A 24,967-nucleotide genomic window follows, 5' to 3' on the forward strand; every position below is an offset into this window, starting at 1 on the left:
GCAGCCGTTCTCAGGTTAGCTTCAGGGGCCATGCAACAACCTAGCTGGTGAATGTTGTTCAGCAGGGAAGGACTGTGCTAGGAAGGAGGAAATCAGTTTGGAGGGGGCAGGGGCCTGGCTCTTTAGGGCTCGTTATAGTAGCAGGAGTCCTAAAGCCAGGGCGCTGCTCTCTGCTCTTGGGCTCCGTGACAGCTCTCTGTGTCCAGTGGGAGTCCTAAAGCCAGGGCGCTGCTCTCTGCTCTTGGGCTCTGCGACAGCTCTCTTTGGGCCCTGGACCCTTTTGGCTTTAGTTACAGGGAAAGGCTCCATCCCTGGCAGTGCCTCACCCCCCGGGTCCCAGCACACTTCATCTTCAAGGGCCTCCTGGGTGCCCTGGGCTGTAGACTCTCCCTGCCATCTCCGTGGGAGGCAGGAGGGATGGTGTCTTCCTTAGGAACACAGCTCTGGAACCGTGCTCCTGAGCCCATCGGCCTGGGCTCCTTCCTCAGCTCTGTGCCTTGGTTTCTCCCTCCATAGGATGGAGCCCCCAGGAGTGCCAGCCTCAGGGGCCGTGGGAGGACTGCATGAGCAGGGCAAGTGTTGTGTGGTGAGTGTGGGCTGCTCTGAGTCAGCCCGTCGCCTCCCCTGTATCAGGCTGTGAGCATCTGGCAGCCAGGGGTGTGTTCATGGGTTTGGTCTGGTTTGCTCCCTCCTGTGTCCCCACCACCTAATAAAATGCTTATGGGGGGACATGCTGTGGTCAGCGTCCTTGGACCAAGGTGCCCCCTCTTTCCTGTGGGAAGGCTGAGGTGGGTGAGGGAATTCTACATTTGTGTGGGTGCAGTGGTGACGACAGAAAACGCCAGAACAGAACGGAGACATGTCCCCCATGGGAAGTTAGGCTATGATGACAGTGTCACCCCCTGTGGGAAGGAAGTCAGGCTGTGGGAGAGTCACCCACCAGGGGAAGGAGTCAGGCTGTGGACCGCGTGTGCGGCGTGGAGAGTCAGGCTGTGGGCTGCGTGGGCGGCCTGGAGAGTCAGGTTGTGGACCGCGTGGGCGGCGTGGAGAGTCAGGCTGTGGACCACGTGGGCCGCATGGAGAGTTGGGGCAGCGGCGATGCACTGCCATTCTGTGTGGTGCAGGGAGCATGAACCGTGGTATTAACAGCTGGAGGTTTTGAGGTATGATTGGGCTCTTGAAGGCCAGCACAATGGAAGCAAGGACATGTTGACAGCAAGCAAGTGGTCGCCGGGATGGCTTGTTGAACCAGAAGCGGAATCTCGGGACGTGAGTCTGGGGCTTTGAGTTCCTCCACAGGGTTCCCAGTGGAAAAGCCTCAGGGCTTGTGTGGCTGCATCCATTTCCCGTGGCCGCTGTCATGATGATCACAGACTGGGTGGCTGGAGGCAACAGAAATTTATCCTCTCCTGGTTCTGGAGTCCGGGAGCCCAAAACCTTGGTTCCGGCAGGGTGGGCTCCCTCAGAGGCCCTGAGGGTGTCGGTCCCGCCCCCCAGCTGCTGTGCCCTTCCTGTTCCAGGCCCACAGAACTGCGGTGCCAGCCCCTGCCTCTGCTTCCCACAGCCGCCGCTCTCACTGTGGGTCTCTCTGTCCTAAGCGTCTCTTCTTAAAACACTGCATGTCATCACATTTAGGGCCTGCTCTAAATCCAGGATGATCTCACCTCAAGATGCTTAATCACATCTGTGAAGACCTCATTTCCAAATAAGATCGCCTTCTGAAGATCCGAGTGGCCATATATTTGGGGGGATGCTATTCTACCCTCTCCTGGTAATGGTGATGTCCTCACTGAATATCATTGCCACAGTTCAGGACGTCCATTGGGCAGCCTTTTCCTCAGAGACGGGTCTGGGTTCCATGTCTCAGTCTTCCTGTGTGCAGGAGGTCACGGCAGGGGCAGCCTGGCGTGCTGGTGGGGAAGAGGAGGTGGGCTGTGCTCCCTCACTGTCCAGGGATCTGAGTGTGTCTCCGAGCCATCAGTACATGTGTTGGCATATTGACATTGTGTAATAAACACAGGCTTTGGTGAAGCGTGGATGCGTCTCTCTGCTGGGAAACTATAGCACTTCCCCACGCCGGCAGGGGAGCACCCTAACCTTTCCATCATGCATGACCTGTCCACAGGACTGTTTTCCAGGAAGATTCTCATCTGACTTGGTCTGTAGACATGGCTCTGTCATTCACCAGGCAGTCTTGCTAACGGTGAGCCATCCTGTGGAAATACCACCCATTTCAAGTGAACTCTTTGGGTCACTGGAATAGTTGAGGGGAAATTTTGGAAGATTTTATGGTGAAAATTTGCCCAAACACTTGCTTTACTCTCTCCAATGTGGGCCCAACCGTGATCTCTACCACCAGCTTTCCTTGTAGGCATGGGTAGTGCTGAAGCTGAAGTGTGTGTATGAATGAATCACAGCTCATTGGCTCTTCCACATGTTCATTGAGGGAAAACTGCTGCTGGAAGGTAGAGTTTACAATTAAAACAACTCAGTCACAACTCTACCATCCACAAGTCATGGAAAGATCTGTCACCCCTCCTAATTCTCATCCCTCCCCTCCAGCCATGAATATTTTGGAGTAAGACACGTGTGGACTCAGGCAGAGCTGGAGTCTCCATACTTCCAAGAACAGCAGCAGCAAAAAGGCCCCAAACTGTCACTGTCACAGTGTCCCTGTGGTGTTTTCCAGGGAGCGGTGGCCCTGGTGGGCGCTGGGTTATGCTACAGATTCAGCGAGTTCCCATACATTTCCTTCTCTGTCCCTCCCCCATGAGGACTTTCTTGGAGGTTGCACTGAGTGTTTCTGTGGAGGGCTTTCCTCCTCTGTAACTTTTCAGACACCCAGGAGCACACGACGTTGCCGGCAGGAGCCTCTCTGTGTGGACGGGCCCCTCTGAGCGCCCAGCCCACTCACTCTTATAAAGACCCGTGTCGTCAGCCCTGTGACGCTCCCTAGGAAGTTGCCCATTTATGGCTACTAGAGCAAATGATATCATCACAATAGGTGGCTCCTGTTTAATTAGGGATCATTTGTGAAATGAGATTATAGACGTGTATCTGAAAAAAAAAACAGGAGATGGAGGCACCTGCTCTCTGTAATTGATATCCTTGGGGAGAGCAGTGCGCGGTAATTACGACCATGGCTAACTGTGTTACGGGGAAGGAGCTCGCGTCTCCTGCTCTGCACCAGGTGGCCCCCACATCCACATGGAGCTGACTCCAGATCCATGTTTTCTCTCACGCTTGACTATGTGGGCCATGCATCGCAGTCCTGTGCCTGCCACGCTGCTGCAGTGCCTGGCTGGCAGAGCTCCGTGGCAGCCTGGTCCGGGCTGTGGCTGACGGCGCCTTGGTGCACACTCGCTTCCTGGCCTGCCTCTAAGCAAGGATGTGGAGACTCCCCTGAGTGCAGGTCCCCCTGTCCGCCCAGACGCCTCCTGTGCTCGGCATTTGGATGCTGCAGACGGAGCGGCAGGAGTCTCTCCTCGGTAAGTCAAGGATGACTCATTTCTGACTTACTTTACCTGGAACGTCCACTTCCCCTGTGCGGTGGCATCAGGTAGACAGTGGCCGACTGGCAGCTCTGACTAGTTAATCGTGAAGCTGCTTTCCTCCATACTTTGCAGTACGTCTTTTCCTCACGCGCCCTCCCTCCTGGCCATAGGTCGTGCCTTTCTTATAAGTAACACACTCATCTCCTGATAGACATTGTGATTGCAGCTGGAGGTGGGGGCGGTGAGTATGCCTGCAATCCAGGGAGCATCTTAATTGCCAGGAGGCTCTGGGGAAAAGCTCGTGCACAGCAGCCCAGAACTACGGTGCTGTAATTCTAAGGAGGCAAGTTCAGTCTTCAATTAACCACGATTCCAATAATCGCCGAATGCCGGAGCAGTGTGTAATGCAGGAACTCTTCTGGCTTAGTCTCCATTTGCTACAGCAAAGATGCAGCAGCTGAGCCGCTGGCTTCCGTATTGCTTTGGGAATGAGTAAATCCAGGGACCTGCAGCTTTTCAGACCTGTGTTTTTCTTTGCAAGCAATGGAGAGAGAAGCCTGTGGAGACAGCTTCCTTTGTACTGCCGAGTGCAGCGAAAGATTGGGTGCCTTTTATCAGCTGCATTAAGTAGGATAAAAGGGGGAAGACGTTTGACTGAGATGTCATAAAGTGCTGCCGTATATTTGTCTTAAAGACCAACAACCTCTTCAGAAACAGGAGATTCCAGGATTTTAGCTCACCAAGTGGACTGTCCTCTGTTCTGTTGGAGGAGACAGTGTTTTCAGTGTGATAGGAATTGCTGAGGTTTTAGAGGAGGCATGCTTCCGAGTGCTCACATCTTGCCCAGGGTCCCTGCCATCCTGAGGTCTCGAGCTTACACCATCCATGAAGGGCTTTAACAGTGGGGAACTTTATAACAAAAGACTGGCACCTACACCCGCCACAGGGTGACGGTCAAGTGTGTTTGGGAGGGATTTTCTTTTTGTGCTTCTTGTCTTGCCTAACCATGCTGGCATCTTTTTATTTTTTTTTTTCTTTTGCTTTTTACCTTGTGCAAAAATATGCATCTCTTTAAATGGTACTGCCTAGCATCTTTCTGTTTAAATAGAATGTCAGTAAAAGGATTTATTAGCTTAGGCATCTAGGTAATTGCTAGCTTTAAAAGTTCCTGTTATAAACGATCAAATACCTTACATTGAAATATTACACTCTGTACAGGACTGAGTGTGGCCGATAGGAAGCTATTATTGGTTTGTCCATATTTAGGTGGGTGTCGACTATTTCATTCATAATTTTCTTTCCAGAGCTCGGTGCCTCTCCACACTGAGGTCAACTGTTAAAATGGTGTCTGTTGTGGCCTTTAATTTGCTCGTGAAAGAGAGCAAGGCAGTGGGACTCTCTCCAGCTTGGTGAATCACACTTGCTATTAGCAACAAGTGCTGGCTTCCTCAGCCAGGATGGCCTGTCACGCATGTCATTCACACCGGGACGACATGGTTCTCCAGGAGAGCAGTTAGGAAGTGCCAGCCTCCAGTGGGATTTGTGGCCCAGGGCAGAGAGTTTCTCTTGGAGTAACTGCAGCTGTGGGAAGGCTTTATTTCATGGGGATACCCCAGTGCCTTGTGGGGTGGCGAGGGATGATTTTACCAAGTTTTTTCCTTCCTCCCAATTTGCAACAATTACTCAACAGTAAGTATTTGCAAGTAATAAATATTGCTTTTTTAAACCAAGCCAATTTATTTATGGTTAAAACAGAACTGGATCACCAGAAAGTAAGTGGTGTATATATATGGTATTCAAATTGGAAAAATATAGCTGCAAGATGTACATACAGTTCCTCAGATATGTCAGACTGCCCATTTTTCACAACCAAATCAGGGTACTGTTTGAGGATATTGTATATTTGATGGATATACAACAAATGTTATTTAACCAGCATTAATAACCTCAAACCAAATGCACTAATCACTGCAAACCAGCATCAATAACATCCACTCAAATGTTATTTAACCGGCATTAGTAACTTCAAAACCACCTGCAGTTTTTGTTTTCTAAAGCATATCTGTTTTATTTAAATACTATTTAACGTGATGGCTTGCTCTTGTCTTCAGCAAGGAAGTCTTTAGTAAATTTGACATGCTGTACAAGATTCACTGTCAACACGGGCTGTATGTGACCTCTCCACCTAATATACATATAAAAATTAAGCTCTGACAATTATACATATAAAATTGTAAGCAAGTGTTTCCTGTCTCCTGTTATTCTACTGTATGCAGCAGAGGGACAGATGCTTATGAGGAATCCAAGTATGGCTCCTTACTCCCCCTCCAACCTGACAGGCACACAGCCAGCCCGTCATACACCTTGTGTAGAGAATTCACTTAAGGAACAGTGAAGGCTACGTGCATGGGAGAGCACTGCAGTGCCACAGAAGCGGCAGGAAGGTAGTTTTAAATGCATGCTGTGCATTTACAGGTTGTTGATGAAACAGCCAGATACCTCCTCACTGCGGGTGCTTCCCACCCACCAAGCAGCATGCCCAGGGGATTTCTGAAAATATACGTCTCCACACACCAGTACGCCTTCCTTTATTCACTCTGTCCATTTAAGATACAGAATTACTTACCCCGGAGCATCTGTGCACACAACCTAGTGTTGACTGAAGCTGTGTCTGAACCTTGGACTAAGTAAGTTCTTTCCAAAGATACAGCCATTGTCAGAAATTTGATAATGGGTCATTATTTTATTCACGATGATTTCAAGATAACAATTGGTAGTAAAATTAGCATTTTTCATATGACTGGCATCAAGAAAAAAGCCATAACATTTCCATTTAGAAAATAGTTATTGTGAAATTACTTTCCTGACACACATCTTTGTTAAAATGACACTGTATTCAGTGATTGAAAGCAACACACTTTTGCCAGAATCTATAGTTTCTGTCTCTTATCACTCAACGTGGAACATTTTGCTTCTAAATCTGTGGACGGGGAGTAAACATACTTTAAACAATTGGCCTCTGTAAAATGCAGCTGTGTACCTTAAGAATGACATTGTTAATTATGAAAGATTTAAAGGATGCCCATGTGCTTCCTTTCTTATGGGATCATCAGAAACTTTTATGCTTGTCTTCCTTCCAATCTGACATTCTCCTGAGACTGATCTATGCTGAGTGTCCCCACTTCTGATTTTCCCATCTAAGCACATCAATTGTTCCTGTGGGAACAGTTCAGAGACAGAATCCTCAATTAAAGCCCCCAAATAGTTACATAGGATGGTCTGTGTGTAGGGGTAGCCTGGATTCCAGGAATTCCGAGAAATCTTTCAGAGCTGTTTGCTTTTTGAGTGGTCACTCTCCTTTGTGGTCTGTGGGGAAAATGCTCTGGGCCTGCCTGACCTGGGTCTCTGGAGCCCCTGGTGGGGGAGGCTGCCGAGCCGGACCCTGTCCAGCCTGAGCGTGGCTGCACCATGCTTGGTGTCAGCCTGTGCAGTCACTTGCACTAGGTTCACTCACTGGATTGCAGGGTAGGTCTGGGACAGAACAGTCCCCACCACAGGCAGGTCTGGGTGAGAAGGGCACTTCCCCCACCATGGACAGGTCTGGGCGGGGACAATTCCCACCATGTGCAGGTCTGGGAGAGGAGGACAGCTCCCACCATGGGCAGGTCTGGGCGAGGAGGGCAGCTCCCCACCACTGTCCTGTCTTCGTCCTTGGCCACCAAATGTGGTAACTCCGTCCCTGCTGTCTGGACAGCCATGCACTGCTTGTCGAGGGCAGGTATTTTGTGGCAGAAAGGACCCTGATGGGAAGTCAGAGAACTGCAACCCAGCGCAGTCTCAGGCCCATTTTCTTCTCAAGTAACCATCAGAGCACATGACACCCCCTCACCTCAGACCTCAGGGGCTTCCTGGCCACATCCCCAGTCCAAGCTACCCAGGGCTGTCCCGACACCCAGCTACGCCTGGTGGTGTCTGGTTCGTTGCTGAGAGGGGTTGGTCTCCTTCCCTCCTTCAGGTTCCGTCTGATCAAAGGTGGGTGGCTCCAACCCAGCCTCTCCCCAAAACACCCTCTGTGGTCTTCCCATCTTTCTGGGACCCAGGCTGTGGTCATGTTGTCCACGCACCCCATGCCTCATGCTGCTGGCCCTGATCCGATCCCTGTTGCCTGGGCTTCCTCCCTGTTCTTCCAGGACAGACCGAGAAGGCTCAAAGGTGCTGCTGGGTGTGTTCTGGTCCAGAGGTTCTAGCCTCCTGGCACTTTTGTCTTGGGTTTTCTGATCTGCTGGTGTTTCTGTCCTGGTGCCCACCCAGCCAGGGCCCTGCCTGTAGGGCCATCACCTGGTGCCTGGGAAGCTGCAGGCTCCTGAGTAGACTTTGAGGTCAGAGGCTTCACAGGAGGTGGCTGTGCTGAGAAGCCCACGTGGGAAGAGTGTCTCAGCTGTGCCGTTTGTCCACATGGGCCATGCCCGGCCCACGCATGCCTGGGCAACTATTTCCATGCCCATTTTGCAGATGAGAAAACTGAGACTCAGGTGGTTGAGTGATGTGTATGTGCGTGTGTGTGTGTGTGTGTGTATGTGTGTGTGTTTTGAGACTTAATATTTTTAGCACAGTTTAAGGTACCCATCAAAATTAAGTGGAAAGTGCAGATGGTTCCCACATGTCCCCTGCCCCACTCATGGCCTCCTGATCCATTGCCCCCCAGAGCAGTGCATTTACTGCAGCTGGTGAGCCACTATGACACGTCACCCTCACCCGGAGTCCCAGTGGGTTCACCGAGGGCTCACTCTTGGTGTTGTAATTCCATAGGCTTGAGCAGGTATATGATGACACAGGAGTTTCTCTGTCCTAAAAACCCCTCTGATCACCCTCTTCCCCCTGCCTCTTCACTAACACTCGGCAAATAGTTTGGCCTTTTCTGGAACGTCATTTGATGGGAGCCACACAGCACACGGCCTTTTCACATGGGCTTCGCTCGCTTTCCAACATGCATTTAAGGTTCCTTCATGTCTTTTCGTGGCTTGGTCACGCGTTTCGTTGTAGCACTGAGTGATGCTTGTAGTTTGTCTGTTCACGCACTGAAGGCATCTCCGTTGCTTCTGAGTTTAGAGAAAGTTGAATAAAGCTGCTGTAAACATCTGTGTGCAGGTTGTCGTGTGGGTGTAAGTTTCCACCTCATCTGAATAAATGTGAAGGCATGCAACTGCTGGATTATATGACAAGCATGTGTTTTGTTTTCTAAACTATATTCCATATTGGCTACATTTTTCTTCCCACCACAGTGGATGAGAGTTCCTGTTCCTCCACATCCTCAGCAGTGCTTGGTGCTGCTTGTGCTGAGTTTGGCCTTGGTCTGGTCAGTGGTGTACAGGGAGGCTAAGGTTTCCCCGGTAGGGTCTCAGGCTTCCCCATGGGGTCTAAGGCTTTCCTGGTGAGTCTAATGCTTTCCCGGTGCAGTCTAAGACTTCCCCAGTGGGTCTAGGGCTTCCCTGGTTGATTTAGGGCTTCCCTGGTGGGTCTAAGTCTTCCCTGGTGGGTCTAGGGCTTCCCCATGGGGTCTAAGGCTTTCCCAGTGAGACTAAGGCTTCCCTTGTGGGGTCTAGGGCTTTCCAAGTGAGTCTAAGTCTTCCCCAGTGGAATCTAAGGCTTCCCCTGTGGGTCTAGGGCTTCCCCGGTGGGATCTAAGGCTTCTTCTGTGGGTCTAGGGCTTCCCCTATGGGATCGAAGGCTTCCCCTGTGGGTCTAAGGCTTCCCTGGTGGGATCTAAGGCTTCCCTCGTGGGTCTCGGGCTTCCCTTGTGGGTCTAGGGCTTCTCCTGTGGGTCTAAGGCTTCCCCTGTGGGTCTTAGGCTTCCCCAGTGGGATCTAAGGCTTCCCCGGTGGGTCTAAGGCTTCCCTGGTGGGTCTAAGGCTTCCCCTGTGGGTCTTAGGCTTCTCCGGTGGGATCTAAGGCTTCCCCTGTGGGTCTAAGGCTTCCCCTGTGGGTCTAAGGCTTTCTCTATGGGATAGAAGGCTTCCCCTGTGGGTCTAAGGCTTCTCTGCTGGGATCTAAGGCTTCCCTCGTGGGTCTAGGGCTTCCCTTGTGGGTCTAGGGCTTCTCCTGTGGGTCTAAGCCTTCCCCTGTGGGTCTAAGGCTTCCCCGGTGGGATCTAAGGCTTCCCCTCTGGGTCTAAGGCTTCCCCTGTGGGATCTAATGCTTCCCTGGTGGGTCAAGGGCTTCCCTGTGGGGTCTAAGGCTTTCCCAGTGGGGTCTGAAGCTTTCCCAGTGAGACTAAGGCTTCCCTTGTGGGGTCTAGGGCTTCCCCAGTGGGATCTAAGGCTTCCCCTGTGGGTCTGGGACTTCCTCAGTGGGATCTAAGGCTTCTCCTGTGGGTCTAGGGCTTCTCCTGTGGGTCTAGGGCTTCTCCTATAGGATCGAAGGCTTCCCCTGTGGGCTCGAAGGCTTCCCCTGTGGGCTAAGTCTTCCTCTGTGGGTCTAAGGCTTCCCCTGTGGGTCTAAGGCTTCCCCTGTTGGTCTAGGGCTTCCCCAGTGGGATCAAAGCTTTCCTTGTGGGTCTAAGGCTTCCTCTGTGGGTCTAGGGTTTTCCTGGTAGGGTCTAGGGCTTCCCCTGTGGGTCTAGGGCTTCCCTGTGGGGTTTAAGGATTTCCCGGTGGGGTCTAGGGCTTCCCCGGTGGGTCTAGGGCTTTCCTGGTGGGGTCTAGGGCTTCCCTGGTGGGATCGAAGTCTTCCCCTGTGGGTCTAAGGCTTCCCAGGTGGGTCTAGGGCTTTCCTGGTGGGGTCTAGGCCTTCCCCAGTGGGTCTAGGGCTTCCCGGTGGGGTCTAAGGATTTCCCGGTGGGGTCTAGGGCTTCCCTGGTAGCCAGCAGTGGCTCTGTCCCTGTATTCCATGCTGTTTTTTTGCTGCTACTTCAGTAGAAGGAGGAAAAGGAGGGTTGCGCAGGAGCAGAAAACGAGGGAAGCAGGACAGAGGGAGGGAAGAGCTACACAGCAAGGCTCAGGGCAGATGGCAGGTCTCGTTCTTCCCTGGGTGGGCGGGGGGCACGCCAAAGTGCTTTTCTGTGAGTCCTCTCAGGGAGGCCTGTTGGGGCTTTCTCTAGCCAATCCTCTCCCAGAGCTTGTCTGTCAAGACGATGCTTCAAGAATGAGAGGTTTTACAAAAGAATGGGAATCTGCAGACCTGGGCAGCCCCTGGGGCTGGGCCCGGGGCAGGTTCTGCAGCTGTTATTTGACCTCTGTGGGACCCAGTCTTTGAAAGACTCACAGGAGAGTGTTTTCCAGCTTGGATTCATTCTCCCCATGGGGGGTAGGGGAGGGATAGCAGGGGGTAGGGAGGTTGGGGAGGGATAACATTGTGAGAAAAACCTAATGTAGCTGACTGGGAGATGGAGGCAGCAGACCACCATGGCGTGTGTATACCCATGTAACAATGCTGCAAGGTCTGCTCATGTACCCCAGAACTTAGAGTGTAATAAAAAAATAAAAATTTAAAATATTACCCAAAAAAAAAGTGATTGGTTACTGATGATGTTGTAGGTTTGTTATTTACATAGTGATTTGTGGACTGAAGAGCCAGCTGCAGAGATTACGCCTTATGCATTTATTCACAGTTAAAACACTGATGTAACTGCAATTTGAAACATGTTGTTGGGGTCTGGTGTTAAACCATACAGTCTGCACTTTGGAACTGTACAAAGCAAAGGCTATGTGCTTTTCTAAAGTAACTACAAAGACCTCAAAGAAAGCCAAGACATATATTTTAGAAAATAGCAATAACCTGTCTGACAGCTAAATTAGAATGAAACTACTTTATCTGGTGATGGTTAATTATAAAAAAAGATGAAAATAAAAACTAACTTCTCCTCATCTTGAAAAATAAAAATAAAAATAAGAAAGGCTCACAAGAATGTGCCTGATGGAAATCAAGTCCAGGTAACAGAGCAAGCATTAGCAGTTTCCTGCCGAGATTTGACGGACAGTGCCACCTTGCACTGGGGACATGCATGTTTGCTGCAGTCAAAGGAGCAGCAGCATTCTTTGTGGCTGGAAGAGCAATGCGGGCTGGGGAAATATTTGTGGAGGAGGCATTGGGCCCCAACTTATGTTTCCTAAGGCAGTTTTATTTAAACTGGAAAGAAGGGGCTGGGGGGCATGGAATGGGTGAGGCCACCGCCAGCTGGGCTGGACAGAGCTGGTGCCCATGGGCAGGCTGGGGGGATGCTGGGCCTCACAGGAAGGAGGACAGGCTGGCTTCTCCCGTGCCCCTAGTCCTCTGACACAGCCAGGCCTCACAGGAAGGAGGACAGGCCGGCTTCTCCCGTGCCCCCGCTCTCTGACACATTCTGTCCTCTCAGCCCTTGGCTCATCAAACCCTGGACTTGAAACTTTGCTTTGTTTAACACACGGTTTCTAGGGAGAAGGGCGGGACCTGTGTATCTGAGAGAACCATGCTGTCCTTTGACCATGGAAATTATCATTGCTCCCACCTCAGTTGTCTTTTGCTTAAAAATAGCACCATTAATTTATAATCATACATAATCCTATAAGCATGATAGTTAATGTGATGTTATAATGCTGTATGTGTGATAAAAATTATTGGTGCTCGCTAAGTGCCGAGTGCTGGTCTGAGGGGTTGGAATTGAGGGTCACGTTTGGTTTTCACAACAAGATGAGGTAGAGCCACAATGTGTGTCTTGTGGAGGAGGATGCCACGAGGGCCTGTGGCTCCCTCAGGGTCTGCATAGGAGGCCAGAAGCCAAGCTAGAGCCCAGGCCTCAGTTTCCCCTCCCATCCTTCTGATAGGCTGAACTCCCTTCCCGAAGCTGCAGTCAGTGGACAGAGGGAAGGGATTTAGATCAAAGTACATTAAACACATTTAGCTTTGGAGATGTTTTGTTCTTGTACTTAGAGGTGTGCCTTTCTGGCACTGCATATTCAAACATTGTCTTCCCCAAATCATGATGATACTTCCTGAAAACCTCTGCTTTAGGAACATCTGAGAAGGCTTGGGCTTTTCACCTCTTTGCTCTCCGCTTTTTGACTTAAGCTGATATGTAGACTAAGCAAGTTCTTTCCTGCCTCGTTTCCTGAGTTCTGTGTTGTCCTGAATGGGAGAAGGTGGTCTTGTTTCATGGAGGGGGTTCAGGGCAGCTGGGAGAGGCCACAGCGAGGCCTTCGGCAGAGAAGGGGCCCCATGTCCCGGGTCCTTGGGAGCAGTGGCTGGCTTGGGCTCACCCCACCAGGGCCCACTGGATCTTGAGGTTCCTGAGGGAGGTGTGTGGATTTCACATACAGTTTTAGAAATGTTCCTACCTTTGCCATTTATAATATCAACATGCAACCCAGAAACGTATCGTGAAAACACCTGAAAGTCAAATATGTGTCCTTGGACATGCTGTGACATTTCTCACAAGTAAGAGGGGGGATTTCTGCACTGCCCAGTGTTTGCTCATGTTCCAAACAGAAAGTTTGAACACACATGGGAAAGGTGCAGCTTTCACATAGCTACACATGTAAAAACTCTGTGTGTATTTGTTTACACACACACAGTCTCCCTCCTAACAGAAAGGACAGTGGGGAAATTTAGCCTTTGAAACTTTCCCTCAGCTAAGATTTGGGATAATGAATGAGCGGATGTGCACGTGAGGATAGACCACGTTGGCCTTTCTGTGTAGAGAGGCCATCTGCGGACTCGCAGCAGGGCTGCGATTGTTCCCCGCCGCCCTCACTCTCCAGACCCCACAGTTGCCCGTGAGCACTGAACAGCATCGGCTCCAGGGTCAGGAAGCAGAGGGGAAGCCCCTGGAAGACCTGGCCTGTGTTCCAGTGCTGCCTTTCCAGTTCAGAAGGGCGTGCTAGCAAGCAGCACGCCGTGGATGAGATTCAGCACCAGCACCTCACGGAGGGACACAGGGGTCCAATGTTTTGGGGGGCAACCCATATCTCTCTGATCCTGTGTTTCAGAGGTGACCCTGGTCTCTTTGGTCCTGTGATTTGGGAGGTGATCTGGGCCTCTCTGGTCCTGTGTTTCGGGGGGGGTGACAAGGGTCTCTCTGGTCCTGTGTTTTGGGGGGTCAAACTGGGCCTTTCTGGTCCTGTGTTTTAGGGGGTGACCCGGGCCCCTCTGGTCCTGTGTTTCGGAGGATGACCTGGGTATCTCTGGTCCTATGTTTTGGGGGGTGACCTGGGTCTCTCTGGTCCTATGTTTTGGGGGTGACCCGGGTCTCTCTCCTGTGTTTTGGGGGTGACCCGGGTCTCTCTGGTCCTGTGTTTTGGGGGTAACCCAGGTCTCATCCTGTGTTTTGGGGGTGACCTGGTTCTCTCTCGTCCTGTGTTTTGGGGGGTGACCCGGGTCTCTCTGGTTCTGTGTTGGGGGGGTGACCCCGGCCTCTGTGTTCCTGGGGATGACCCAGGTCTCTCTGGTCCTGTGTTTAGGGGGTGACCCGGGTCTCTCTCATCCTTTGTTTTGAGGGTGACCCGGGTCTGTCTCCTGTGTTTTGTGGGGGGTCTCTTTGGTTCTGTGTTTTGGGGGGTGACCCCAGCCTCTCTGGTCCTGTGTTCCTGGGGACAACCCAGGTCTCTCTGGTCCTGTGTTTTGTGGGGGACCCAGGCCTCTCAGCTCCCTTGTTTTGGGGGATGACCTGGGTCTCTCTGATCCTGTGTTTTGGGGGGTGACCCAGGCCTCTGGTCCTTTGTCTTGGGGGGTTGACCTGGGCCTCTCTGGTCCTGTGTTTTGAGGGATGACCTGGGCCCCTCTGGTCCTGTGTTTTGGGGATGACCTGGGTCTCTCTGGTCTTGTGTTTTGGGGGTGACCCGTGCCTCTGTGGTCCTTTTTCTTGGGAGGGTGACTTGGGCCTCCCTTTCCTGGTCTCCTCCCACGGATTCACAGCTGACTGCAGCCCAGCTGCTGAGCGGAAGCTGGGGAGAAGAGGATGGTGAGTGGTGCTTTCCAGTTTTAGCTTTTGTGTGATGGTAAAAACTGTACTTCTAGAGTAACCCAGCATTAAGCTAGAATCCACTTGTCACCTTTTTCTTGTGGGTGAGAGGAATAACCACTATTTTCCATGATGCCTGAAATAATGACTTTGTCTGCCTCCACAGTTCTTGACTTTGAAGGGTGGCTTCTTGGGTGACACCCCTTCCTCCTCTGTCGCCACCCTGGGTGAGGTACAGCCTCTCCTGGGCCGGGTGCAGTGTCCTAGGCTGGGGCGGCTTTCCTCAGCTACTGCTCAGCAGAACGGTAGCTCCTGGACATCCAGTGTCAGACACCATCCAGATCCCCCTTAGCATCATGTGCCTTTCACAAAACAGAGCTAGCCTTATTCTTTCCATTTTCTGTGTCCTGTGTCTAATTTTTTTCCGTTTCCATTTTCCACTTATTCAGTGATCCCAGCTTATTTTTCTTTAAGCATTTGTGAATATTGTACAGTTTATTAGGACAGTGGTGAATACTGGCTCCAAGAATATGTGCAATTTACATTTATCTTCCTGACGTGTATATAGATAAATATCGATGAAATGAATATGTGTGTGTGTGTCAGTGAAAGAAATATCCTCAATCAGCCAGGCGCCGTGGTTCACCCCTGTAATCCCAGTACTTTGGGAGGCTGAGGCGGGTGGATCCCAAGTTCAGGAATTCGAGACCGCCTGGCCAACATGGTGAAACCCCGTCTCTACTAAAAATACAAAAATTAGCTGGTCACATGGGTGGATGCCTGTAATCCCAGCTATTTGGGAGGCTGAGACAGGAGAATCGCTTGAACCTGGGAGGTGGAGGTTGCAGTGGGCCAACATGATGCCAGTGCACTCTAGTCTGGGCGAGAGAGCGAGACTCTTGTCTCAAAAAAAAAAAAAAAGAAATATCCCTAATCACCTATTTATTTAGTCAAACAAACATTTAAAAAGTGACATGTCCTTCTGACCTGTTCCTGGAAGCCACAGGAGGCTCCCTGTCCTGTGAGTTGAGGGAACTGGTGTCAGTCTGGTTGAGCGGGTGGTTTGGGTGCAGTGCTGGAGGTACGTGGTTTCCCGTCAGTGTGCTGGACGGTGGCTGGCCAGTGCTACCTGGGCCTGGGGGGCGGAATTGGCTGCAGACACCACACAGATCAGGGAGTGGATGTTCTTTGACTCCCGCCTACACTGAAGTCATGCTCAGAGTTAGTCACGCCACCCAGTGCCGTCAGGGCACACAGCGGAGGAGGTGCCGCTTAGTTGCAGTTACAGAAAAGACGATGATGTCAAGAAACATCCCCCAGGGACTATGCAGGGACGGGAGCCTCCTGATGGCAGGTGTTTGGACGCAGTGCACTCTCCAGCTTTCTACTTCTATCGGGGATGGTGGAGGTTGTAAAAACATTTTGGAAAGAAAAAAGCTTCCTATTCATTAATTCTTCATACATCTAGTTCATAAATCTTTGTTGTTACATGTGATCACCCAATGAAAGTCTGGTGAGGTTGGTTTGTAGAAATCACTGGGTGTCCTCCAACGTGACAGTGTGCTTGGAGCCTTGGACCGCAGCGTCGTCATTCGTGTTATCCTGGAGAATTTGCCGCGGATTTGATTTCACCGCAGCGCTTCTCCCGCAGTCGAGGCACTTGGCAGGGGGCACAGCCTGACTGGTGGCTGCTCCCCCGAGCACTGGGTGTGCGTTCCGTGAAGGTGCCGGTGGCTTTGACCTTGCTCTCATTTCAAAACACATCAAGCAAGTCTGTTCACCATGATGCTCTCCTGAAGAAGATGTTCTTCTTATTAAAAATACATCAGCCGCTCACAGCGCTTGCACTGGCAGGTGCAGTTAGGACGGGGAACGGCACTTTCTGTTTAGCTAGCGTTTGTTAGGCACGTACCTGCAGTGGGAAGTGAGTGTTGTGGTGCAGGACCTTCCCCCTGCCCAGAAGGTTCTGGAGGCTGCATGTGCCCCGCGTGTGTCCGGGAACCCTGCGCCGTTGGGATTTCTTCCTGCTGGCCGAGATGAAGATGATTTCAAAGGGAAGCCACTGTTACTATATTCATTTAATTAGGGAGTTCTTATGTGACACATTAGGGTTTTTAGCTTTATCCCACTAATTATCACTCCCCATTTGTACCTCACATTTGTACCTCTGATCCTACGTTGCCACAATCATTATAGCTTGGCACTTTACCCGAGGGGAAAAAGCCCACAGTTGAAGTCAGTTTCAGCTGTTACTTAGAGTTGAGGCAGAATCCAGCTTCAAGGTGCATCTTCCACCTTCCAAAACCGTTTATTCAATAGAACTGATGCCACAAAACATTTTAGATCATCTTCCTTTTCTGCCTTTGGAATGCATTAGTTTATATTTTCTTCTAAAATTAACTCTGAAGACAAAAATTATTTTTAAAAAATCCCTGGGTATAACACAAATAGTCAAATCATTGGTTTTACTAAATTACGTGGAGCTGTAAAGTTTCGTTGTGAATATGTTAAGAAATATTCACTCCGCCGGGCGCGGTGGCTCAAGCCTGTAATCCCAGCACTTTGGGAGGCCGAGGCGGGTGGATCACGAGGTCAAGAGATCGAGACCATCCTGGTCAACATGGTGAAACCCCGTCTCTACTAAAAATACAAAAACATTAGCTGGGCATGGTGGTGAGTGCCTGTAATCCCAGCTACTCAGGAGGCTGGGGCAGGAGAATTGCCTGAACCTGGGAGGCGGAGGTTGCGGTGAGCCGAGATCGTGCCATTGCACTCCAGACTGGGTAATAAGAGTGAAACTCCGTCTCAAAAAAAAAAAAAAAAAAAAAAAAGAAATATTCACTCCAAAGTATTTTTTTAATTATCAAAGAGGCTTTGCAACCTTTGTATATAGCTATTTCTATGATAAAACCATTTTTATATTAGCCGTAGAAATACAGACATGGATGTATAACTCAGAAAAAAATACATACTCATTCCTGAGCACAGAATTTAAAAGAACAAAACAGTTGATTCAGAAAAGTAGCATGTGTTCTCTTGCTTTTCAAAAGCTGGCTCTGTTTTCCCAGCAGTGCTGTGTCTGGGTTCCCTGAATGAAGTGGAGGAACATGGCGCAGATGTGTGAGGAAGGAGGGGGCTGCCCAGCCCCACACAGAGGAACCGCGTGCCTTTGTAGATGACCTGGAGCTTGTATTTGGCCGAGCGGTTCCCTACACATTTCCCATGCATGGCTCCCATGCAGAAAGTTAGTGATCCTGAGAACTGCTGCTGCTACCCAAACCCTTTATCTCTTCACACGTGGATATTTTTACCTTCTGCTCATCTGTGGCAGCCTCCAGGGGAGTCAGGTCTGATTTTTTTTTTTGTTCATTTACCTTCAGACCAAGGCTGACCTCACCCAGGTGCCTATTCAGGTTTCACTGTAGCAGGATAGTTTGCAGCTCAGTGTCCCTCTGCAGCCTTTCAGTTCACACCATACTCAGCCTTTGCCTACAGTACGTCCAGCTGAACATCAGAATGCAGAAGCCCTTTCATGTGCTGACAGAGGGAAGTGAGTCAATACCGGGGACAGAGAGCTCCCGCTGTCACAGACGAGCCTGGCCTGCCTGAGGGTCCTCTCGATTGCCCTCTTCTTGCTTCTCACCAAGAGCAAGCCTAGATCAGTAACAGAGCTGCAAGGCGGAGATGAAGCATTTGATCCACTTGTGAATCAAGTGGAAAGTGGACCTCTCTTCCTTTTGGGGAAAGGAAGAGAGTGTTCCCCACTACTCGTCTTTCCAGTGACCAGGTGGTCAAGGCGTGCGGTGATTTTCAGCAAGTCATCTTGTCCAAGAAAATTCAATACCACGCAGGAAAGGGACCCGCAGCCTCTAAGAGGCCACTGGGTCATCACTAGCAGGGTCCTGCATGGGGCCAACCCAGTGACACTCTCCTTGGTTACCTTGCAGTTGGCAGGGATGCAGCTCATATCACCAAGAAACAGTGTAGCAGGGGGTGGCGGCCACGTCTCTCAACAGTGCAGTGGGGATGTTGACCACAGTGCCGACTGCACACACCTGCTGTGCCAGGTCAGCACTCTGACGATGTCCTCAGACTCAATGGAGTACTCCCACCTTGAGGGCGAGACAGACAGCCCCCCTTCTCAGATGAGTGGGAGTGCTGCAGAGCTTTGGAGGAAGCTGGGCCCAGCTGACCACTCCTGCTGCCATTTCGATTTGGAACTCTCTTAATGCGGAGCGTGAGGGAGAGAAGAGTTGAGCTGAAGGGTCCATAGGAGAGTAGACAACATGGATCAAAGTGTCGTGGTGCACTGGGATTCTGCGGGAGCGGAACTGCAGCTGGATGTGCTAGAAGTGGCTGGTCAGGCTCCCAGCACCCCTCTGTCTTCTTCAATGGGCTTGTTCCTGTGGGTCTCTGGGGTGCCTGTGTTCCAGTCACACTTTCTCCTCCACTGTCCTCCTCTGAGATGATATTTTCATCTCCTACGGGGATGGTACAGAAGTTTGTTTAAGTACCAAAAGCTCTGCACACAAGTGAAATCTGACGGCAGGTTAGACGGACCCTGCGCTGGTTCAGGTCTTTGTGTGTCTGTCCATCCTTGGGCTTCTCATGATAAGGACACCAGGCACGTGGGGCAGTGCCCTCCCCTCTAGCGTTGCCTCACCTCACCTCATCACATCTGTAGCCACCCTGTTTCCAGACACAGCCACGTTCTGAGGTCCTGGCCTAGGGCTTCAGCACATGCCCTGCAGGGCACAGTTCTAACACCTGTTGGTAAAAACTCCGCTCTGCATGCAGCAGTCCCATCATATCTGTGGTTCTCAGGAGCAGAGGAGTGATGGTGGTGTTAGGGTCTTTGCTTTTAAACTGAGTCACTTTCCTGATTCTTGCTGCCCTTGAGATATTGGACTTCAGGTGAACATCACTGGACCCAAATTCCGTTCTGGGCTCCACTGTCTACCAGAGGTACAGAGTGATCATAGTATTGACTGGTGTGCTGACAAGAAGACTGAGATGGTGTACACTCAGGTTCATTTAAACCACCCATGGCCACACAACATTTGCTGGGAAACCTGCCAGAATTCCATCTCTACGTTTTATACTAACAGTGTTCCTAAGAAGCCCTTGAGCTATGAGTTTTGCTCCATTGCTTCTGCAGAGAGATTAGCCCCACACAGTGGTTACTGTAAAATCTTGGCATAATTTATCAAACCACCCTTTTCCACAAAAAGATGCAGGCTTCCTGCATCTTCTCTTATAGCTCTTCCGGGCAACATGGCGGAGCTCATGGCTGCCTCAGCACAGGCCCTCACTTCCTGCATGCTCTTTCATGGCTCTTCCGGGCAACAAGGCGGAGCTCACAGCTGCCTCAGCATAGGCCCTCCCGGTTGCATGGGTTCTCCCCGAGCTGCTGCTGCACAGCTCCGGTTCTCCCCGCATGACTGTCTAGGTGCAACTCCAGGGACGTTGTCCACGCCTCATCCCCTGAGGCTGTTATCAGCTCTACAGGATAAATATGTGCTTGGAGGGCAAGCACGGAGGAACTAAATTCCACTGGGACCTGGTGGGGTGACCTTCTGTCCCTGGATTTTATAAACTTCAAGATGGGAGGGATGGTGGGTCCCTTCCAGCTCCCTCAACACCCTGGCCCTCGAGAGACATTCTCCTGGTTAAGAGTATTTATTCATCTAGAACATTTTTAGCAATGAGAAGGACAGTGGCTTGCACTATTTTTTAAGTTAATAGAATTTATGTTTAAGAGCAGTTTTAGGTTTATAGAAACATTGAGCAGAAATTGCAGAGTTCCCATGTGCCCTTTCTGCCTGTGTTCAGCTTCCCCTGCTCCTAGCATCTTGAATTAGGTGGCACATTGGTTACCACTGAGGAACCAGTACTGATACATGATTATTAACTAAAGCCCACAACTTCTATCAACATCCGGTCTTAGTGTTGCCCATTCTGTGGGTTTTGACAAATGTGCAATGGTGTATATCCACTCTTGCCTTGTCACACATAGGAGATCTATTTAAAAATCCTCTGTTCTCTGCATGTTCCTCCCTCTCTCCCTCCCCCTAACCTCTGGCAAACACTGATCTTTTACTGTCTTCACATTTTGCCTTTTCCAGAATGTCATAGGGTTGGAAATAGACAGTATGTAACCTTTGCAGACGGGCTCTTTTCACTTAATAATCTGCATTTAATTTTCTTCCCACGTCTTTTTATGGCTTTATAACTCATTTCCTTTTAGCCCTGAACATCATTCCATTGTCTAGATGCACCATAGTTTATTCATTCACCTACTGAAGGACATCTCAGTTGCTTCCAAGCTTTGGCAGCTATTAATAAAGCTACTGGAAACACCTGTGTGCAGGCTTTTGTATGGAGATGTTTTCAACTCATCCAGGTAAATAGCAAGAAGTACAATTACTGGATTGTATACCAAGAGTATGTTTAGTTTTATAAGAAACTGCCAAATGGTCTTCCAAATTGGCTGCACCATTTTGCACTCCCACCAGCGGTGATGAGAGTTCCTGTTGCTCCATGTCCTTGTCAGCATTTGGTGCTGTCAGGGTCTAGACTGTGGCCCTTTGAGGAGGTGCGTGGTGGTGTCTCCTTGTTTTATTTTGCGTCTTTTTGGTGACAGGTGGTATGGAGCACCTTTTCAGATGTTTGTATGTTCCTTTGTGAGATGTCTCTTCAGATCTTTGTGTATTTTTAAATTGGGTTGTTTTTCTTACTGTTGAGTTTTATTCATATATTTTGGATATCCATCTTTTATAAGATTTGTGTCTTGCAAATATTTTCTCTGTCTGTGCCCTGTCTCAGTCTATTTTAATATGAATGTGTGTGGTCTTTTTGAACCTATTAGTCCCTTAATTTCTTCTGGATTGTTTTGTTTAAACTATTTTTCAAAAACAAAAATTGAAGTCAGTTTAGCAGCCTTTACTGGTTGCTTGTTGAAAAGCAGACGGTATGTTGATAGATCATTTGGCCCTAGAAGCTTCCTTATTCTGTGTTTTGTGGTTTATTCATACAGCTAAGCTCCCCAACAAAGGAAGGCATTCTAACGGTCATGCATTTATCTTGGGAACATTTATGGACTGTGAACTATGAATAGGAACTCTCCGAGGTGCTGGAGACAGAGACAGTTAAAATATGATTGATAGATTGGACAGGCAGAGTTATTATATGGTTATAATCCAGTTGGGAGGACAGGCATGGACATACATAGCAGCAATCCAAGGCAAATGAGAAGTGTCCGCAAGATGAGCACACAGCAGTGGGCCAGAGGAGAGGGTCTGGGAATCAGTGAGGATTTCACGGGAGAGCAACTTGTAGTTGGACTTCGGCAGGCAGCTGGGGCCGCTGCCCTCTGCAGCAGGGGCTGGTGAAGTGGCAGCGTGGCAATGCCAGAATGGACTCCTCTCTAATGTGGGCGGTGGTTGCTGCTGTTGTGATTCTAGAGCTGAGCAAGTGGAGGCTTCTGAAAGAGGAGAGGGTGAGGGGCACGGATTTTTGTCCTAAGCATGTGATGGGGAGCCTGGCACGGGCCCGTTTCTACGGCCTCCCAGCCACATGGCCGGTGCTGCAGGTTCACTGGGGGTTTGGGGTGGACACTGAGCAGGCGTGGAGCTCCACTTAGAACCGCTCACATTTTTATTTTCCGCAAAACACTCAGCTTGCTGTCAGGCACGCGGCGGGCACTTGGTAATGTCTCGGTTGTGAGGCGAGCACTCCCCGTGCGCCTGTGCTCTCCTCCTGGGGCCGGCTCTTCCCTCAGCGCCCTGTTAACGCCCCAGCACCCGCCGTCCCCGCGGGGCCTCACAGAGGCGGGCTTTGCGCAGGGGCGCTCCTCCTGCCGAGACACCGCGGTCAGGCCGTGTGCTCTCGGGAAGCTGCGGGAGGCGGAGCGGCTGGTTGGTGTCTCCGGGCCCTGCGCTCTGTCCTTGGTGCTGAACACAGTAGCTGCTCACTAAAGCGCGGTTGAGCCGGTGCTCGTGCAGCCTGTGCCTCTGGGTCCTAGCGGCCGTCTTTGTTCCAGTGGTGAGTCCGGCGCGCGCATGTATTTAAACCCTTAATCCTGAAGCAGTGAATTTATACTCGCTCACATCCACTCGCTCAGCTCTCCGAGGAGTCATCCAGCCCACTTTCTCGTGCTGGGAATTTACTGCGTTAAATATTGGTTTAAAGGAATAATATTACCTGGAATTCTACATATCTAGTGCCAAAATATTTTTGAAAATGGAGAAGTCAGTATCTTGATAGTTTAACAGTATACGATTATATACACATTACTTCATCAGCATACACAGATATTACGTTTGGTATATTAACATTTAAGATAAGATTTTATTCAGGTGATGATTATAAAACCTAATTAAATTTGTATTAATTTGTTCCATCGTTTTTTTACAATTGAAATAATGCTGAACATGCCATCTTTCTTACTGTTTGCTCATTTCTGAAATAATAATAATAACAATAACACATATCCCACATTGTTATAGGCATTATTAAAAGTGTTAATCTATAGGAACAGCTTACAGGTTCCTGCACATAGTAAAAGCTCAATAAAACTTCATTCTTACCATTACTATTTGTGTTACTAAATTTCCGACTAATAATAAGATACGTAAGAAATGTTTTAAGGGGTATTTTTCTTTTGAGATGGAGTCTTGCTCTGTTGCCCAGGCTGGACGGCAGTGGCACAATCTCTCTTATTTTTCCCCTTTGAGTCTTCCTATTTCCACGTTTTATTTATTTAAGAAACTCAGCTTTTCAAAATATTGTCTGGATCTAGATAAGGGTGGGGGCAGTCAACATGGGATTCCAGTGGGGAAAATTTTCTGTCCACGTTGAAGGGGATGGTGCCGTGGCTCTCAGAGGAAATTGACAGCAAACTCATGCCTAGTTAAACTCAGAAGGAGAGGCACACACCTTGGAACACACGTGCCAAATAACCCATATTTGGCGCGTGCAGGGCTAGGCATGGTCGTGGCTCCAAGCTGTGTCAGTCTGCCTCCATTCACGACTCCTTCTAGAGAAAGATGAAAATGGCTTATTTGAGGACTGCTGGGAGACCAGAGGTATCCATCACACAGAAAGAGGGTGTGCTCTCTCTTTTCTTTGTGAAACATTTTATCTAGATGGAAAAACCTGGTAGGAACAAAACGCTACTTTGTGGAGAGAATCAGTGGTGACTAATTTGATTTGGGAATGTAGGGTTCAAGACAGGCTACTTCTGAAACCGTTTAAGATCGGGATAGGAAAAATTAAGGCATTATTTCTTAGTTTTATTCACTTTTGGGGGGAATGTTTTGCAAAACTGCTTTTTAGAAGGGATCTGTTATGGACTTTTGTTGAAATGTTAAAATACATGTAAAGCTTTATTAAAAAGGAAGAAAACATATATTGACCACAATTAATTACTTAGTTACAAGATTCCATGCTGAGTTTACTGTAAGTCAAGCCAGCAAGAAACATGGTCAATTATGCAGTTATCTCTGTGTGTGAGAGAGGTATTTTTTCTTCAAAAGAGACCACTTTTGGAGAGGAATATCCTAAATGTTGAAAGGAATTTTTCACATAGGATCCTATACAGGGCCATTGGGTGACAGAATTGTCAGCTCTCCAGCAAAGGCAGAAACATCTTCTCACAGCCATGATTTTTTCTGCCAATCAAGGCCCAGCAGGGACATGGACTTTTTTTTTTTTTTTTTTTTTTTTTTTTCTTCCCCACACTCTTCATGGGATGCAGAGCCGCAGCCCTTTGGAGAGGCAGGGGAGAGCAGTAGCCATTCTCTAATTTGAATTCTTCCTTTCTTGATTTTAGGAAGTAACCAGATATTATGGGGGAGTTGGGGTCATTTTGATTTTAATGACGTTCGAGTTTGCATTGACCTTTTAGTGACCAAATTTATGCTCTGAATATTTTGAGCTGAGCTCATTCATTCCACAAAGTATACATTTATAAATATTTTAAGAATGAATTTAGTAATGACATTTTTCCTCATAATTATACTGATGTAGTGAAATGTTGAGAATGAGATGTTAATGGTTGGCTGAGCTGGGGCAATTACGTGGCATTTATTAGTCTTTTGTTATGGCCCACAGTTCAAAAGTAGATCATTTAAAAGAGAATTTAAAAGCATTAATTTCATGTGCAAGCGCCAGTACACGATTTAGCAATTACATTGAGTTATAAAAGTTAGATATCAAAACCATGAATGTACCTTAATGAGAAAAAGTCTTATTTTGTACCACAGTGAATGTTTGCTTAATATAGAAAGTGAGTCATGTGTCTCTGTGGCTAATAAAGGACTGTGCTTGTGTTCCTGGCAAAATGCAAAATCATAGGTTTTGAAAATATTGGTGCATTTTATTGTCTATAAATTGTGCCTCAAAATAATGTAGGACTGTATGTTGAAAAGCTCCTGATAGGCATGTGTCCCTGTATGATTAACACACGAACTTTCCTTTATCTTATTATTCGATCACATTTTATTATTTTTATTTACTCTTAGTTATAGCGTTTAAATTTATT

At 49.1% G+C, this 24,967-nt stretch overlaps 1 protein-coding gene across 3 annotated transcripts in view; it reads left to right on the forward strand.

Moving 5' to 3' along the window:
- Positions 1-1,592: 1,592 nt before the first annotated feature.
- DLGAP2 (DLG associated protein 2) overlaps positions 1,593-24,967 on the forward strand; it is a 533,037-nt gene continuing 509,662 nt past the window's right edge. For all 3 annotated transcript variants that reach the window (XR_004263468.1, XM_032260285.1, XM_032260286.1), the window contains exon 1: positions 1,593-3,488. Coding sequence is in view for 2 of the 3 variants with exons in the window: in XM_032260285.1 (XP_032116176.1) it covers positions 3,455-3,488 (34 nt within the window). In the remaining variant the exon portion in view is untranslated. The remainder of the gene's footprint in view (positions 3,489-24,967) is intronic.

This window comes from Sapajus apella, unplaced genomic scaffold (assembly GCF_009761245.1).
Source record: "Sapajus apella isolate SASKATOON/1434 unplaced genomic scaffold, GSC_monkey_1.0 scaffold116, whole genome shotgun sequence".
Taxonomy (NCBI): domain Eukaryota; kingdom Metazoa; phylum Chordata; class Mammalia; order Primates; family Cebidae; genus Sapajus; species Sapajus apella.